This window comes from Pyrus communis, chromosome 12 (assembly GCF_963583255.1).
Source record: "Pyrus communis chromosome 12, drPyrComm1.1, whole genome shotgun sequence".
NCBI classification, from domain to species: domain Eukaryota; kingdom Viridiplantae; phylum Streptophyta; class Magnoliopsida; order Rosales; family Rosaceae; genus Pyrus; species Pyrus communis.
Window position 1 is genome coordinate 25,343,499 of NC_084814.1, and position 19,879 is coordinate 25,363,377.

At 36.4% G+C, this 19,879-nt stretch overlaps 2 protein-coding genes across 2 annotated transcripts; both read right to left on the reverse strand.

Annotated features, from left to right (window-relative positions):
• Positions 1–1,543: 1,543 nt before the first annotated feature.
• On the reverse strand, positions 1,544–2,873 carry LOC137710637 (thaumatin-like protein). Its single transcript, XM_068449714.1, has 2 exons — positions 2,757–2,873; positions 1,544–2,507 (listed from the first exon to the last, which is right to left on the reverse strand). The coding sequence occupies exons 1-2, from the start codon at positions 2,821–2,823 to the stop codon at positions 1,822–1,824; spliced, it is 753 nt and encodes a 250-aa protein (XP_068305815.1). The 5' UTR covers positions 2,824–2,873; the 3' UTR covers positions 1,544–1,821.
• A 9,596-nt stretch (positions 2,874–12,469) lies between these two features.
• Positions 12,470–15,294, reverse strand: LOC137709848 (WUSCHEL-related homeobox 1-like). Its single transcript, XM_068448830.1, has 4 exons — positions 15,069–15,294; positions 14,535–14,879; positions 13,842–13,927; positions 12,470–13,043 (listed from the first exon to the last, which is right to left on the reverse strand). The coding sequence occupies exons 1-4, from the start codon at positions 15,271–15,273 to the stop codon at positions 12,531–12,533; spliced, it is 1,149 nt and encodes a 382-aa protein (XP_068304931.1). The 5' UTR covers positions 15,274–15,294; the 3' UTR covers positions 12,470–12,530.
• Between the last annotated feature and the right edge of the window lie 4,585 nt (positions 15,295–19,879).

The window sequence follows — 19,879 nt, forward strand, 5'->3', positions numbered from 1 at the left end:
TGGAGTCTACCTTTATCAAAGAAGTGGTTGGTAAATGTAATCCACATAACATTATTCTTTTTTAGATCAAGGCATAATATACACAATAATCCTTAACCGTTACAATCTAACTATTAAATCTTTAACCGCACATTCAATCGTTAATTGAACTATTTCGTATTATGAGTAGGTCTACTCTAGAATTTGGAAAAGAAAGAGGAGATGTGTGTCTGTTTCTGTGGTGGAATCCATCCAAGCATCCATGCTTGGAGTTGTCTGGATGTTTGAGTCCAATGCGATTTGTTTTATAGGGATTTGGATCCTCTCCTCTCCTGAGCTCAAGGAGAGGATCCTCCTGATCAAGACATGGAGGTCGTTTTATTTTTATCCAACGATTACAAATAAGGAGATCTTTTTAAAATTATAATAATTATAACCGTTGGATGAAAATCCTCTCCTTGGACTGAGGAGAGGATCCAAATCCGTTTTATAGGACGGTTCATGTCAGTATTTTAAAATTATTGTTCATGGAACATTGCAGGAATCGGGATATAATGTTTTGTTTGATAATTATAAGCTCCCAATTTAAAAGAAAACACTGCTTTGGCAAAAATGTCAGAATGCACAGTGGCAAAAATGTCAGAATGCACAGTCAATTTAAAAAAATAAAAATAAACATGAATCCAACAAAAATGCAATTCTTACAACGTATTTATATCATTAATTTGAATTCAAGGGTCAAGAAATTCAAACTCTTAGTTTGTGCGAAAGAGAAACTGAAGCCTTTGGTTTGTGCAAGGTAAATCAATAGGATGAATTAATACGAACTATCGACATTAATTTGAATGGTCCAGATTACCTTATTTTTTAGCTCCGACAGTAAAATCTAAAGTAAACCTCTATCCCATTACTTGCTAGCCAATCGTTTATTTAACAAGTAATACAAATTTTTTGAGACATGACAAATAAATATTAAACAGCAATGCCACTAAAACGGATAAGAAAGTTTCTACTCCAAATGTTCTTATGTCTGCAGTGGTTACCATAATTTGACGATCTATAATTAATTATTTTCGAGCAACCACGTGTAATTATGGAAGATGGAACACTTCATGAACGACGGAATCAATGGGGATCATGGGACCGGGAAGGAGTAAACACGAACAGTGGTAGTAAAAAGCAAGATTGATAGATTGATGGCCCCAAACTCAAAGGGAAGACTTGAGAAAAGAAATCATCTTAGGATCTCTTCTATCAAAATCATCAGATCAAATGATTCGGATATATAAAATTTCATTCAACGGTTCAGTTGTTTTGATTCTTTAAAAGCTGTAATAATTTTTGATCGTTTGATGAAATTTCAAAGATCCGAATCATTTGATCCGATGATCTTAGTATAAGAAATTCGAAACCCTTTTCCAACAATGATGTGCTCGAACAGTAGAAACGAGTGCAAACAAACGCTCTTGAATTTTTTACACTAAAATCTAGATCTGCCATTGGAGGTGTGTGGATCGGAGGTGATTGAGAAGATCAGTAACAGTCTGCAGACAATTGGATACCAAAACTGGCACACACTTTTCAGTTCACAGTCGTATAGAATTGAGAATACTCATTTTACGAAAATACCCCTCACTTTCCCATATAATGACATCCATACATTACAATATAGCAGAAATACAGATACCCCTAGACCCTGCAACTCAACCACAACCATAAACTGAAGGTTAACGGAGCATTAACTCAGTATTACGCTATTAATTAACCCATAATTTAACCTGCTATGGATTAACTTAATTAACTACTAGGTAATAATAATTAATTAAGCTGGAAGAGATGAGATCAACGGTGGTGAGGGCAGAAGGTGACCAAGTAGTTCGCGCGGGTGCAGGTGGCGATGCTGGTGGGGTCGTCGTAAGCGTACGAGTAAGCCTTGGGGCACGCTGCCTTGAAGATCTTGGAGTACGCCGTCGGCTTGCACGACTGAGGGCTGCCGAAGCTGCCGGTGCAGCAGTACCTCGGCGAGTTGAAAGCGGAGCAAGCGCTCTTGCACGCCACCACTCTGCGGTTGTCGTGGGTGCGGACTTGGAGGCCCACAGGGCACATCATGTTCAAGTCGCTGACGCAGCCGGCGTAGCTGCACTTTCCAGAGCCCTTAAAGGAGGTGATGGAGATGGCAAGGTTGTAGCCATCGACGAGGCTTACGTCGTAGAAGTCTTGGTCGTTTCCGAGGGTGATTTCCGCTAGGGTGGCGGGTGGGGTGCCGCCGAGGCCGCTGCAGAAGAGGTTTCCGCCGCAGTCTCCGGTGGCACAACGGCCGCGGCCGGAGGCGTCGAAGGCGCAGCCGTGGCGGCCCCAGAAGCGTCCGGACCAGAGTCGGGGGAGGTGGAGGGTGTGGGCTTTGTTGGGTGGGAGGGTGAAGCCGCCGCGAGCGAGGAGGGGCTGGCCGGCGCTCGGCTGGATGCCTGGCCACACTGGGTGGGTGCACTTGTTGTACATTGTTAGTGTTGTGGCGGAGGAGACGGAAACTGCATTTAGGTCACACAGGAAAGATCATCAAGCTATAAGATTAACTTGGTCTATGCAAAAATCAAATGTAAAAGAAACGAAGCCACATTTTGTTTCAGAGAGAGAATATATAGAATATAGTATGATTTCCGCACGCTCATTTTCTTAACGACGATTAACAAACAAGAATGTGCAGAGAGATCAGCGTGTGCGGAAATTATTTTCCTAAACCATACACTCCGTATATATAGATGGATTTGTATGCATACCAAGAACGTGGAGAAATAGGAGGGTGGAGAGCATGATGGGGAGGCTAGTCTTCAGCAATGCAGCCATAGCTGAGGCTTGAGAGATTAGGAGAGAAGAAAACAGGGTTGCTATGCTTATGCAAAGCATTCTCTGTAAATGGATGGAGAGAGGGAGGGGTTTTATAGAGAGAAGAAAAAGGGTAAAAGTCATGAAAAGCAGAAAGGGAATGGTTGGGTAACTAGTAATTACCAGAGAGTGAATGGTGAGTAACTTTATTTTGAAATGTGGAAAAAATGATGGTTGAAATGTCTGTACCAAAATAAATAAATCAATGGTTGAAATGTGGGCCTATACTTTGATATGTAGGGAATTTAGAAGGAGCGTACTATCCACATTTCTTTTTATTTTTTATATTCTTTTTAATTTTCGACCATCAAATTGAATGAATTGAAGAAGATTAAAAAACAGAAATTAATAAGAGACGTGTAGAAAGTAAAAATGGATATGTGAATAACACTGCCTAGTTAGAAAATACTTGTTTAGGGAAAGGGAAGAGGAGAGAGAGATGACTGGGTAATGCAATGCAATGCAAAATAAATTTTGTAGTGTAATTGAAGAAATGAATGGTTACATCACGGATTAGTGTTACAAAATTGAATGAATTGAAGAAGATTAAAAAACAGAAATTAATAAGAGATGTGTAGAAAGTAAAAATGGGTATGTAGATAGCACCGCCTAGTTAGAAAGGACTTGTTTAGGGAAAAAGGGAAGAGGAGAGAGAGATGACTGGGTAATGCAATGCAATGCAAAATAAATTTTGTAGTCTAATTGAAGAAATGAATGGTTACATCACGTGTCAGTGTTACAATTTAAATATAGCGATGCTCAAAAATATTTATCTTCGCTTATATTATAGCATATATTATATTGGCTTTGAGCGAATTTAGATCATTTAATGATTAGGAAATCCGAGCCCTTAATTTGTGTGAAAAAGAAATCAGAGCTTTTGATTTGTGTAAGATGAGCTAGCGGAATGAGTTGAAAGGGATTGTTGAATTCAATTTAAATAGTCTAGATGATCCTTAGACTCCGAACAATAAGATCCTAAGTCGATCTCTGTAAGCTCCGAGCATATAAAAAAAATACGGCAATGCAAAATGTAATTAAAAGGATTTTCTTTCTTTCTAATCTAACTCATTTCCTTCTCCCCTGTTTGAACGGCTGCGACAGACAACAAAGTACGAGAGGAATGGAAGATAGAGAGAAACCGAGTCTGAGTGCAATTGCGAGGTGAGTGAGTGGTGACTGACAAACTACTCAAATTTCGAGAATATTGTCAGAGGGTAAGTGGGGGAGGGTTTGTCTGTGACAAATAAGAAAAAGAAGCCTAAATAGTGTGGCACTTTTACACATTCACATGGGAGAAGGAGAATCAAAGTGGCACTCTATGTGGCTTTTGGAAAGAAAAAAAGAGAAGTGGTGGTACTATATATTGGTACAAACAACGCTACCCAATGACTATATACACTCCGAATACCTGATATACCGGAAGTTATAAAGAGATCACAAATGGTCATCTTTTAATGAGTATTTGGAACACCAGAAGTTCGTTTAAAGTTGTATTTGATCTTCTAACATCATTAAAATACTACAATTTATATATCTAATATCATGGCAAACTTTGACACATGACAGCGTATGACTAGCTTCAAATATTACGACAGTATTATGGAATGGTTCGAACTTGGACGAATGATTTGTACTGCGTTCGCCAATTGATCTACTCAAGTTTGCAAAATGTTATGGCGTTTTTGTGGTAGGTACTCATTATTAAAGGTGTCACGTGGATCTCATATCTTTATTCAAGCCTGCAACAAAATTAAAGGAAAGTAGATATTATTGAGTGCAGGGCAGATGTTCATTGGGACTAAGGGCGGATGTTCATTCGACGTATGTTTGATATCACTTGTCATATGCACACAAAAGACGACAACAAATACGCGAAGTGTTTGAAGAAATATTTTAGTGAAAATACTGAATTTTTCTTGAATTTTTGAAATTGAGACTTTTAAAATTTAAATTCTGAATGCGTCACTGATTGTATGTGTGTTTGTGTGTGTGTTATCACTTGTCATATGCACACGAAAGACGACAACAAATACGCGAAGTGTTTGAAGAAATGTTTTAGTGTAAATATTGAATTTTTCTTGAATTTTTAAAATTGAGACTCTTAAAATTCAAATTCTGAATGCGTTACTAATTGTGTATGCGCGCGCGTCACTGATTGTGTGTGTGTGTGCGCGCGTGTGGAAAGCATTGGCTCCAGGTGCTGGTCTACATAATTCTGTGTCCCTCATCAAATCATACCTCAATAGGCATTTGAAAAAATCAACGGCTGAAATGTGTATAAGCTGCATGGCATCCTTGGTGGTCCTGCACAAACGCAGGTTTTTATTTTTTTTATATTTTATTTATATATATATATATATATATATATATATTAACACCAAACAAAAATAAGAAAATTAAGAGCTGTAAGCCTCTGAGACCACACCACCTTAAAGGAATAGGATTCTCTCCCTTCTATTTCTATATTATTTCCTCTCACATATTATTTTTTATCTTATTGTTTCTATAAAAAAATCAATATAAGACGTTGACGTGGCTAAATCATAACCGTTCAAATAGAAAGGGAAAGAATGAGAGAGAGATTGAGAGGAGAGAGAATCCTTCTTCCGCCTTAGAAGCTCTCATCGGCCTCATAGATTCTGTTAGAATTGTTGTCGTTTATTGAACTCTGCAGGGATCTAATCTAGGTTGATTACTGTACATTTTTTACTCGATTAATTAATTAATCTTCTCTAATTACCTTATATTATTATTATTTTTTAATATAAGAAGTATCCTACCGCACATTAATACACAAATTAGTCTCCTTCCTCGTACAGTTCTAGCATTACATGAGACCAGTAACATACTTTTGGTCTTCATATCAAACAGTACGCTAAGGCAAAGTCGGTAACGTGTTCACGTAAACGTAATTTCGCATTTTAGTCCATGAAAACGTGTTCAGATCCAATCATGTGATTCCGGGCCCAGTCTTTACGAGGGATCCACCAAATAACTGATTTGTTATAGAAATAGGCCCAATATTGTGAAATATGTTGGGTGGGTTAGGTCTGTTCTGTGGGCTTGGTCTATACCAGGCCTGGAGGGATGATCCAGGGTACCATTTCCGTTACATGAGAAAATTTTGGGTAAGATCGACTTGACCAACTAGCTAGTCCGATCATTATATATCAACATCATTTTATTGATAAGTTGATATACTTTGATTACATAATTGTCGATATCGAGCCTATGTTTGTTAGAGATGTGACATCATCTTATGAGTTGACATAGCCAGATAGTGAAACTCAAATTTTCTCACTCTAGAATTGACTTGAGATACGAAGTTGACAAGAGTTAACCTAATTCAATATTTATAAGCTCAAGTTTGAGCACTAACACGCGACTGTAAATATATTTATATGCAATAGATAAATTCTTTCACACTCGCGAAGAATCAAATAAAGTAAAAACTTCATTTTTGGAAAAGAATCACATGGAAAAAATATATTTAACCATAGGAGGTAAAGACTTCTGGTCTCACTGTCCCTCCCACACACACACACACACACATATCATGTCTAACCACTCTACTTATTGTCAATATCTCCTCCTGCAGCTACCTAGCCTTGCTGATTTCTTACCAATAATTACCAGCCTCAGTCAATTCTCTGCTCCCTCATCTTTACCTAGCTACCTACATTTTATTCTTTTTTCTTCAACCTTCACATGGTAAATATTTATATAACAATAGGCTAGCTTTATCTCTCATTCTTTGATGGGAGAAGGGGGAGTAACTTAACCAACTAATCATATATTACAACGTATTATTAGTTTGAAATAGGAGAAAAATTTATGTAGCGATATTCGAACCACATCGTTCTTAGGAGATCTTTTATAAGAATATGAAATTTTTTTGTGTTTTGGTTATGCTCAAGTTAATTTGGTTGTATATTATTTGTGAACGAGATGACCTAATTAGACAGCACTACCGAGTATCTAATTTTATTCTCTCAAATGAGGTACTAAGTGGAATGACACACGCACAAAAACGTACATATATGATTGTGACTTAATATGGATGGTGAGAATATGTATTTACGCGCATACCCTACACCTGTGTGAATATATAGGGGACCATCTAGCTAGGGCAAAGCTTTGCCTGCATATAATGCCAAACATCAAGGACAATCTTTTGTGTCGGTTGCTACGAATGCATTTGGTGGCGAATTGTGAAGGGAAAGGTCCGGAAGGAGAGTTAACCTCAAACAGTTTTGGTGTCGGCACAATATGTACTGACAAAGAGCCTTCTATAATATACACACACATATATTATACATTGTCTTATATATTCGATGAATGCACTCGTGTATAGGTTTGTCCTACTGTATGTACGTCTAGGTAAAATTGAGTAAATGAATGGTGTACATTTTTTTTTTCTTTCAAAAAGGGATTAGCCCGTGGCGGCCAAGACAGTCCACCTTTCTAAAATTTGGGGGTCTGGAAGATTTACGGAGGTATTTCAGTCTCCATGGTCACTAGTGCTACGAATCGAACCTGAAATGTGCAGTGTGGAATACGAGTCTGGAATTTTTCCCCAACCACTTACCCATCCCTTAGTGGTTGAATCTTGGACATGTTTGGTCCATATTTATGTAGTATAATACAAACAAACAAAATGTCACAACAAGATTACGTACTAAGCGAACAAGTCATTATTAGGTATAGACGTTTTAACTTAGTAGAGACTATATAAATATATAATTTCTAACATATATCTTGAATTTCAAAGTTTATTAATTATATTAAAACTATAGATTGGTTTTCTTATAGGAGTCTCTCTTTCTCTCTGGATAGAGACATATTTATGAGCGAGAGAGAGAGAGAGTAATACTGTAACTGGCGGATGACCTATACTGCACATAAAATTGACTGACTTTTTAGACAATGTTAAGCTGCATTTGCGTTTGCCTAACACTGAACATTGAAAACTGAAGGGGGGCATCATTATACACACTCCTAATTTCAAGGTATGAGAGAAAAAGAAAGTAGATCATTGCATGCAAGAGAGAACCTGAAATGCATGCAAATATATGCGTGAGAAATCTCATTTCTCTGCAAATGGTTAAGCGATGAGACGCAGAGACTGTGGAAAGTACCAACACAGGTTGTCAAATGTATTGACAAGGGAGCTAAATGGTGATCAAGAAATAAAACAGAAGGGACGACGCTTATTGCCGCGGAGCAACCATAGTTTATTAGTATATTTGTGCAGCAGTGCATATGTAGGTATATCTCCTATCTCATCCATCTTTCAAATATTCTTTTTGACATTAATTTCGATATTAATATAAAATATTGGTAAGCCCTAGCTTGGAGACTGACAGCAATCGGATAATATTTTTGCATATATTAATGAAACAAAATATCACGATTTTGTTATAAATATACAAAAATGAGAGAGAGATAACATTTGCTAGAGATAGAAGTGAAACGAGTACAATATATTATACTGTTTATTTTTGTAAATGTATGACACAAAGGATGCAAGTGAAAAGAGGGGTGGGATATTGTTATTATTACTTCCTTCTTGATCTTGTGTGTTGTAATGAGGTTACAAACATACCTCTATATATAAAAGGTTTTGATCCGACACAACATTACATGTGTCAAGAAATTTTTTACCTCCTTAAGACTTTTTCACGTAAGACATTTAAAGGTTGATACAAAAATCTAGTTTAATTTGCTTTCTCATATAATCACATGTGTGGCATTCACACTAAATTTCACAACAAATTTCAACATAGATAAATCCTTCTCCCCAATATATATGCATGCCATTCTCCTTGTCAAGCAAAAGCATATCGATGAGATACACGTACTAGTACTGCTGTAGACTACTGCACCCGTTCAAAATTTCTAATTTCTAAAGCTAACAAGTCGCGGCTTTGTCCCCTCTTTTTCTTTCTTTCTCTCTCTTCTGCACCTCTCTCTCTAGATCTTTACGCTTTCTTGTCATAAGATACCAACAAAACTCAAAAGTACGTACCATATAATTAGATCCCTCCACGGAGAATATGAGCCTAGCTCACCCTTAAATTCTCTTTGTCCCTCTTAGTTAAATAATTAACTTATATTTAATGAGATGATCTTTCTCTAATTTTAATTATGATGATTAATTATATTGCCAAAGTGTGGAGGGTGCTCACTGCTGAGTAATGGTCTATTAAAATAAGAATGCAGTTTTTTTTTGTTCAAAGAAAAAAACTTTCAATGGTTTAATTTAGACACTGAAAACATATCCAAATAGCAACTTCCATCTCTATCTATGAATTACTCAGTCAAAAAATTTCATTGTTGGTCAAATATTATTGGAAAAGTTGGGTTGTAATTTGGTTTAATTTACGATTAGTGGATATTTATTTATTTATTTTTACATATTACAGTTTTTTAGTCCTATTGGTATAAGGATTAGAATTAACCACCATGGGGTGACCAGTGGTTGGAGACAGAATTCTAGATTCGTATTTCAAATGGCACATTATGATTCGATTTTTGGCGCTCGTGAATCACACGATGGTGGCCTTGGAGAGGCTGAAATGCCTCTGTGGATCTTCTCGGCCCCTGAAATGATGGACTGCCGTGACGAAACTACTAGTTAGTTCATTTAAAAAAGAATATAAGGATTATACTTGTTTGTTGCATATTTATGTTAACTTGAAGGTAGGCTGTGAATGTTACATTAAATCCAGATAGAAGGCAACATTTTAGCCAAATAATTATTTCCGCCGCTTGATTTAAGCTGTGAAGGTTAATTTCTCAGTCACAAGCGAATACAAGGCAATTGGAGTTTATAACCAGCTTTGGATTTTTCAATGGATTCCCTTAGCTGCTGCTGTTTTTTCTTTTGGGTTTTTGGGGTGGAGGAGGGCAGAGAAAGAACTGCACCGCCGCAGCTACTGTTGTTGGTCGTGGAAATGCTTGAAAGCCGTGATTGATTAAGTTGACACGTCCTTTTTCCAAAAGTTGCTCGATGTTTACCCCATCCCCAGGACGTAAGCTTTTACAGTTTTATTTAGGGTTTTTTCACGACCACACAGTACGTACGTCCGTTGACCATAAAAGAGCAAATCTCAATGGTTAATCTCTATATTTTATATTAATCTAAATTTTTGAACCTACAAAAGCTCCGAGAGAGAACCAATAATACAACACTACGTTTACATAGATGTTTCTGCCCTCATCAGGTTGGAGCTGGAGGGAACAACATTCCCAAAATCTCCATGATCATCAGAAGAAACCTGACCTCTTGACTACTTAGACCTATCGGGGTAAGTTTTTACGTTCCATATATACATATATAATATACCTGAAAAGAAAATCCCATCCATCCATCCATCATGATGATAGAGAAACAAACCATAACTTACAGACTTTGTTTTTAAAATGAAAGCATGAAAATTTAAGTTTAGTCAAGTTAGCTAAAGCAATTTAATTAATATTTTTTTTTACACACTTTACGCTCGAGTTTAAATCCGTATTCCCTTAATTTAATTGAATTTATGTCTTTTTTGGAAAAAGAAAGAAAGCATATCGCTCTAAACAGTGACTTAGTGAGTTGGTTTTACAACTTTACCATATATATATATATATATATATCAGTTGCTATTACACCATATTTTTGCATTCCATTGGGAGGCCAATAATGAAAGCAGACTCTTAACTGGTAATTGCACCCTAAATTCCACTTAAAACCAAACAATCAATTCAAACACGTAGGCACATTAATTGTTTAAGATTGTTTTATATACGTATGCTCGTAATAATTTCTCTAGACGGTTTCATAAAAAGAATCAGTGGGGGGGCAACACTCGGGGACTCAGTAGTGAGTACGCACTAAGTACTCTATATATTTTTATTTTGACTCAATGATATTTTAAAATATATTTATTGTTTTAAAAAACAATAGACATGTTAATTATTTTTTTTTTGGACTTTAAAAGACAAGGAACATTTTGACATCTTTTAATTGGGTCAAATCAGAAAATGAGTACATAAAATATTTACTAGTGAGTATCTAAGTATTATCCATTAGTGGGAAGAAAATTAAAACAAACATTAATTTCTAAAGATTCAGAAATTTGACCACTTTATTTCATCTAAATACTAGCTTAGCTATATGAGGGATTATGAACACTCTTTTGTTTGTAATACTCTTCCAAATTAAATCCATTCACTATTTATCTCTTAATTATTTCATGCGTGATGTGTTTACTTATATATATATATATATATATGGACTCATTGTTATGAATAAATTAGACAGAAAAAAAAAAGAATAAATTGTGTTTGTAAACTTTGAAGGTTTTGGTTTGAAAAGCAATTGGGTTTTTCTTCTAACATTTTGTTTGTCTTTTTTCTTTTCTAAAAAAAGTTTTATTTACTTTTGGTCAGGGGAGTTAAAATGCTGGATTCGTTTTCAAGATAGTGGGCAAATATTAATTGTATGGAATGTGGATCACATCATTACCATATCATTTGTTAAATTTGTAACAAAAGAACAAAACTATACTCCCCAACCTATATTCTTCGTCGCTTCAACATCAAGCTCTTTTACTCTCATCTAAAATTAATTGATTAATTAATTCCATCTCTGATTCCTCATATCAACGTCAAACTCTCTCCCATGCATCCATCATCCAATTTTTTTTAATCCCTTCAGTCGAGACCCATCTCTCTCTCTTAATGCATATACAATCACATATAAATATTCATCGCATGACACTAATACACTCAGTGGCGTAGTCAGGATTTTCAAATAATGGGGTCATAATATCAATAAAAAAAAAAACTTTATTGAGCCATTTCGTCAAGCATCTAGTATGCAGCTTCTAATTCCTGTCAACATATGCCGAAAGTTTATTCTGACATACATCGACATTTGTAGAGGCTTGTCAACGGTGCATGCAGGATACTGTGCAGTAATGTTAAAGATTGACAAGGCATTTCAACTAAAGTATTTTTTACAAGAAGAGAGAAAAGGAAGACAAATATGATAGTAGAAAAAAAAAAGTAGGAGGAGAATGTTGTAATTTAGTTTTCTTAACTGTTTATAGCGGTCAAATATAATATACAAACAAATATACATGGGGTTTTTGAAGTTGTTGGAGTCAAGGACAACCAATGACCCCATGTTAGCTTTGTCATTGAATACATTGATACACAGTTAGTATATATAACGTATCGTGCTAATGATAAAACATTTGAAAAAAAGTTTACATGTAGTAATATTATTAATATAATACATGATGCCCCGATACCGATACATTCGCAATACTAAAGCATCCCTAGAATGTAAGTCATTCTCAATCACATGACACATCCACAGTCATTGCTTAAACAAGGCCCGTGTGTGGATGGACATTAAACCTCTGCAATGTGCTTTAATGTTAATTTGCATTGATTCAACCAACATGGTCCAACCTTCTTCGATATCCACGTACATTCATACAATGGCGCATTACACAACTCCCATGAAATGTAACATCAACAACAACAGCTTCTTAATTACTAAATTAACAGTCCTCCATTTTCCAACAAAATAACAAAATCTAAACACCTCCCAATAACGATACCATCATCTTACATCATATATAGCAAATAATTAAGTGGTTATTACATAATAATTAGTTCTTTAATGGAAGGAACTCAAAAAAGGGGAAAGGATGAGCACTGAAGCTAGCGGATAGCTCCGTATGATCCTTATCGTTAACGCTTAGCTCATTGGCATTGGCACTGGCATTGACATGACCGCTTCTAAGAGGAAAGAGTTGAAGGGTTTGAGATTCCTCACATCCAGGATCTTGCTCAGTGACAGTGTTGAAACCAGTTTCTGATGTGTAGGGCGCTATGAAGATGCTGAGATCATGAGACTTAAAGAGCCTTTGGTCCCTTCTTACTGTAGCTGCTGCCCTAGATCTGGCCGTCGTACTAGCACAAGTAGGAGGGGTGTTTATGAGGTGGGTGGGAGGGTGAGGGTGAGGGTGAGAAGGACAGGACAACTGCATCATCTGCCACGTGGCATTCCTTTCTACAAAGTTTCTTCTTTGCTGCAATTCTTCTTCGTCGAATTGGATCCATCCATCCGTCCTGCACTCTGCTGCCGCTGTTTTTGCTGCCCTTTGTATTGAAACCGATTCCTGTTGATCAATAGATAAACCCATTTTAAAATTATATTTATTAATACAGACATTAAGGGCATGGCATGCATGAAAACTCATGTTCTGATTCCTGAAACCCCCATTGAAGCCAAAATAAAAACAAGTCAATGTTGATGCCCTTAGTTTCGAAAATTCCACAATTTCATACATCCGTATATTGGACAGACTGCATTTACATAGTTGGATTTTAATAATTTTCATCTAGCCGTTCAAACACCGATGTGGTTAGGATTATTCTATCTTTGGCCAAATAATTTGAGATAGGGTTATCATTGTCATTTTAGAACCAGCTTGGTGCTCATTTAGTCATTTCCATAGAATCAGTCTGGTCTGTGACCAAATGACATGAATAAGCAAAGCACAAGGCCCAAAACCCTAGCTAATTAAGTTTCATAACAGCAGCCCCGACAGAGAGGAAGGACTGCAGCTTTTAGACCCTTTTCATTTCCCAATAAACAAAGCTTTTGGTATTACTAGCTTGCTTGCTTCCTTACGATAATTTACACATATATTTTTCTTAGCATACCATGATATACGCATATTGCTTTGAAATAATCATGAATATTCCATAAATAATCATTATGCAATAGTTCTGCCCTAATTGCATATTAGTAATTAATCATTATAAGACTACTTTTTAGAGGCTTTTGATTTGAGGAATCCTAACTAGTAGATAAAAGAGACCATATATATAGCTACCTAGCTAGTCTAACCTAGATATAGAATGATAAAAACAAGCTATGAAGATTGAGAGAGTAGAGAGGAATTGAAATAGACCTCAACAAGTGTAGCAGCAGTATTGCAGTTTGTAGAGGGTGCCCAGTTTTTGGTCTCTGCGACTTCAAAACCTGTCCTACTGGCCCCTATAATATGTAGACATAAAGAAAAACAAAAAGAATACGACTTTACAACCTGCATCGATACATATCTTTCAATTCTGAAACCACAAACAAAGTGAAATATTACATATATATATATATATATATACATATATTGGCAATAAATTAAGGGAATTATTATTGACACTCCAAAAATCTTATTCTACACTCCTCACAACTGTATTTTTCTTTTTAAATATAGAAAGTTTGGAGTGTAAAATGAGAATTTTGAAATGTCAATAACAATTTCCTAAATTAATTGAAAAAGAACATCCCTAGTAAACAAAAAGTTAAGAACGAACTGGACTGAGTGTTATTTTCACTCCCATACTGTCATTTGCACTCCTTTCTAATGGAAAAAAATAACGAAGAGGTGAATGCAAATGACTATTTTAGAGTGCTAATAGCAATTGAACTAAGTGAAAAGGCCCAGCAAAACTTTTCAAAGTTTAAACGAACATATATCTCTAACTAATTAACCACTTTCTTTCTCAAAAAAGAAACAAAACAAGAACATTAATAAAGGGATAGAGTAGTGAATTAACAGTAGTATTATTTTATGTAAGTTGGGTTCATGATTGATGATGAGTACCTAATAATTCTTCTTTCTTTTGATTATCTGTAGACGTCATTGATATTTGCAGTTGATGGTCGTGTTCTGCAGAGAGGGCAGATGATTCCATTTGACGGCGACGTTTCTGCCTTTCTCTGGCCTTGTGGTTTTGGAACCAATAGAAGACATTCTTCCCTTCTATCTTTCCATATTTTCGAAGCTGTGCCGTGATGTGCTGAATCTGCTCTGCCGACGGCGTTCGAGTCCCTCGTCTGTATAATTCTTCAAGAGCCCTCAGCTGCTCCGGAGTAGGGTTCCATCTTGAGCTCACCACAACCTGTGGCGTGTTCAGAAATTCCGATCTCTTGTTTTGTTCAGCCATAGCTGTATGTACACAAAAACACAAGATAAATGGAAATTAAAAGATAGATAGATCAAAAAGAAAGATAAGGTAGCAAGGTAGCTAGTATTTTTATGTGTAAATAGAAGATAATTATGTAAGTTTAGCTCCTCAATAACCGTCAATGTTGACTACTACTTCCGGTAGCAAGGTAGCTAGTTTATATATAATACCGGCGAGTTGGTGATACTGCGTAAGGAAATCGTGAGAGCCATGAATTGCTGATCGGTTTAGACAAGGAGGAGTTGTGATGGTCGAAGAAGTGTTGTTTACAGAGGGAAGCTGCCTCGGAATGAGAGTGCGGAGCTTCCGTCCATTGAAAGAATCCGGCATGTTGAAATCGCCATGGCCACCGTCATTATAGCCCATCATCCACATTTTGATCAAGCTAGGGTTTCTGTGTGACTAGCCCTCTCTCTCTCACTCGCCCAAGGTAATGGCCTAAAGGTTTGCAATAATTACAAAAACAAGAACAAGAGGAGTAGTATTTGTAAGAAGTGAATTTTTTTCCATTTGAGGTAATGTGAGTTGTGGAATATGATGGTGGTGGTGGACTTGGAAAAATGGGAATGTAGTGGAAGAGCATGCAAGGGAGTTGGGGGCATGGAGGAGATGGGGGTTAAGATAGGGTGTTGCCTAGCTGCCTCATATAGGTAGAATAGAACGGGTTTTCTTTAGTATATGGTGAAGCTCTATATTAGAGAGAGAGAGAGAGAGAGAGAGAGAGAGAGAGAGAGAGAGAGAGAGAGAGAGAGAGAGAGAGTCTCGTGGCAAAAGGTTTAGTTGAGCTGAAATAGTAGTGATGTAATATTTGAGTTTCAGACATTCAGTGATGGGGATTGATCACTAGCTATAACACACTATTGTATGGAATTCAAAAAGGAAGAGAGAGAGAGAGAGAGAGAGAGTGAGAGAGAGAGTAGTATTATAGTGTTGGTTGAATACAGAGCAAGAAAGTGAGGCAAGGCGTGAGGTTGACTAGGCGCCCTTTGCACAATACATTATTGCTATTTTAATTTAGAATGACAGAAAGAATATTGAAGGAAAACAACTTATATATATATCGAATGAGTTCACTTTACATTGTAATGTTTTGATCTAATACCAAAGTATTATGTTAATAGAAACTTACACATAAAATTTTATTATTAAACTGAAATATTACACAATAATAAATTCATTTGAAGACTTGTATGTCTTGTATGTATAGAGAAATTTTTAGTTGTGACGAAAACATAAGTGGTACATCACGTGTTTTAATAGAAGTGGTAAAAAAATTTATTTTTTAAGTTATTAACTTTTTAGCGCACATATCTCATCATTTGTATAGGAACATGTAATGTACCACTCCATATACCGATCACACTGAAAAATCTCTCGTACTATGAGGAAAGAGAGTCCCGCGGAGAAGGAAGGGGACAAAGGAAAAAAAGAAAACAAAAGCAGAGAGAGAGAGAGAGAGAGAGAGAGAGAGAGAGAGAGGGAGCAGGAGGGCAGTAGTGTGGAAGGAAGAAGAGGGAAAGGGAAGCGTGGAATTCTGGGAGGGACATCGGGAGTAGGAAATGAAAAACGACGTGACGATCATGAGGGTTATCATAAGCCTCATCACCCTTCTTTCTTTACCCTTTCTCTCTCTCTTTCTCTCTCTCTCACACATTTACTGTTCTCTTCACGTCTCGTGCCTTTCACACTTATTCTCAATCCGAACTGCCTGCCTGCCTTGCCTGCCCCCTCTCTCTGCCTGCCCCTTAATTAATCTTACCCCTTTCTCTTGTCTATATTACATATTATAAGGTAAAATGTATACAATGAATTTGAACTTTTTTTATTACTATTATATCAGGATATTTTCAGATAAAACTCTAACTTGATGTGCTAATAACCGGTTACATGCAAGTTAAGAACAACATTAGCATGATTACTATTAGTAAGTTGTTGGTTTGTCTTTCTGAAATCTCGACATGAGATCAAAGGATGCTGAGATTTTGACACCTCCATACTTCCACACTACACCATGTTGAATAGTATAAGAATTTTAAGTTGAAAACTTGACGAAATAAAATATATATGAAGAAATATTTACTACTAATTGTATCAAAATATTTTGAGGTAAAACCCTAACCTGAAGTGCTAATAAGCGGTTAAATGTTAGTTGAAAACAATATTTGATTAGTCGTCGCTCATTTGTCACTTTAAAATCTCAACATAAAATCAAATCTTGCTTAAATAGTATGTTGACACATCCATGCTTCCACCCCTCACCCATACTGCATGCAACACCATTCCGCATGCCATGCCACGCTTAGATATATTCCTTACTTACCAGTTACCACAAAGACAAACAACATATTGCATGTCTCTCTCTCTTCTGAAGATTTAATGTACGGATGTTTTTATCTTGCATTCTTGTTTTTTAACTTTTGGAGAGAAGTGTTAGAATCTAAAGGTCTTTGTCTTAGTCGGTCAAAGATAGAGTATATGGAATGCAAGTTTAGTGCAAATGGAGGCTCAAATGAGTTAGGGGTGAGGATTGGAGATCCAAAAGTACCAAAGAGCGACTGTTTTCACTATCTAGGATCTATCTTGCAAAAGAATGGAGAGTTGGATGGAGACGTCAACCATAGAATACAAGCTAGATGGATGAAGTGGAAGAGTGCATTTGGCATATTGTGTGACCATCATTTGCCACTGAAGCTCAAGGAAATTTTGCAATGTTTTATGGCACGAAATGTTGGGCGGTGAAGTATCAACACGTACATAAAATGGGTGTAGTGAAGATGAGAATGTTTCGTTGGATGTGTGGGCACACGAGAAAGGATAAGATTAGGAATGGGGATACTCGAGGTAAAGTAGGAGTAGCCGAAATTGAAGGAAAGATGAGAGAAATTTGGTTACGGTGGTTTGGACATGTGCAACGAAGGCCTACTGACGCTCCAGTTAGAAGATGTGATTAAGGGGACAGAGGTTCATGATCGAAGGGGTAGATGAAGACCTAAGAAGACTTTGGAAGAGACTCTAAGAAAAGACTTAGAGTACTTGGATCTAATGGAAGATGTGACACAGAATCGAGCGCAATGACGTTCTAGGATTCATGTAGCCGATCCTTCTTAGTGAGAAAATGTTTTGTTGTTGTTGTTGTATTCTTGTTTTTTAACCTAATGTTTCACTTGCCCGCCCAACAGATTTGACCCAATCTGCATCTACTCTCCACTGTCCAATCATCTTGCAAAATTTTCATTCTGTTCTATGTGATGTGATATTCATGCATATATATCAATTCCATATATAACCAAATAAGTGTGTGAATAATTTGTCCTTTTAAACTGTCTGCGATATAATACTTGTAAATATATATATATACAAAATATATTAATTATGGTATACAGAAAGAGAAAGAGATTTGCACCTTGACATGTTACCAAAGTTACTGTATGTCTCTCATTTGTCATCTTCCTTCCATTCAGTTTTTCCTGGGTACATTTCTGCTGCCATTGAAAAAAAAAAAAAAAAAAAAAAAAAAAAAGAATGCGGCAGAGCTTCTCTCCCTCAGTTGCTGTATTTATCTTCAAGATATAAGCCACAGCCCTACAGTCCTCCCTGAAACCTCATTATTACGATGGAATGACTCAGTTCTCGAGTGCATGTCCTAATGTCCCAAATATACATACTGCACCTCTTGCAGCCCCTTCTGGGTTTTCAAACTCATAATTGTTTAATTATTATTCTTTTTTTTTTTGTTCGTTTCAAACCTGGGGCCTACCTTCTCTAATTCTGTATATATGTACATGCTACTTGCTACATGCATATGAATATAAAATCAAATTTGTATGCATTAACAAGCCAAATTCTTCTGTACCAAAAAAAAAAAAAAAGATCAGCTAAAATACTGTTCATTAACAGTATTTGGACTGAAATGCCCCTCCGCTGCTACACATTCTCAGCTCATTTTTTTTTGTACAGTAAATTTAAAATTTTACCCCTGATATACGCGTGTCAGTCATCGTAGAAAGGGAAGGGGACGGGTAGCATTCTTCTTCAAAAGAACTTGTAGGGTTGTGAATCTGCCAGAGAGAAGCGTGCAAAGATCTCTACCCCTTGGTCAAGTCTCTGAAGAGGATGAATTCTCTTTTGCGAATCGATATTTTGGATACAGTTAGTAGTAATAATACCTTGATTAATGTGGCACTGATATATAATTTATACACCGATTTGGGTGAAAATTTTCAGGTATGACTTTTGAATAAGAACCTATGCAAAAAATGAAGTGTTCGGATCATGAGGTTCCATTATTGTAGAGTAGAAGACGATTGGCGATTAGCAACATGACTCGAAGAACTTTGAAGTTTCTGAAGGATGTTTTGGGGCATTTTAATTCCTCAGTATTATTTTGAGCAAGTTTACCAACAAAAATAAAAAGGAACATGTTGACAATTCGTGGTTAGGGCAAATGGTTAAGCCAAGTTAATTGCCCACTGATGAGTCAATTTCATAGTATATATTTTACCATATTCTTAGTATGTTTTGGTAATCATTTTGGTAGAATTTTGATTCTTTGTTTTATATTTTCAATATAGGACATCCGACTTTCTCTGGAGCAAAACATGATCAAATGGACGAATTTTGGAGTGATTCAAATTGAAGGACGTTTGTGTGTCTCTTGACGTGTTCGTATAAATTTGGGATTTTTCTACCAAACGGTTATTTTCTCGCGGCAGAATAAAGAAGCAGTGCGCAGTGCTGAAAAATAACGTTTCTAAGCTTAAATTGCATTTTTAGAGCCTGGGATGACCTTTAATGGGTTCGTGACCTTTTGGAGAAGTGTTCAGAATATGCCAAACCTGAAATCCAGCTATATTGGGCCGGTTTTGAAGCATCTTAAGGGTCCAAAACGTGCTGTTCAGACTTTAGGCGAATTTATCATTTAATTTAGGGTTGTGTTTCTTATTTTATTTTGGTAATTAGTTTTCTGGTTGGATTGGAAGAC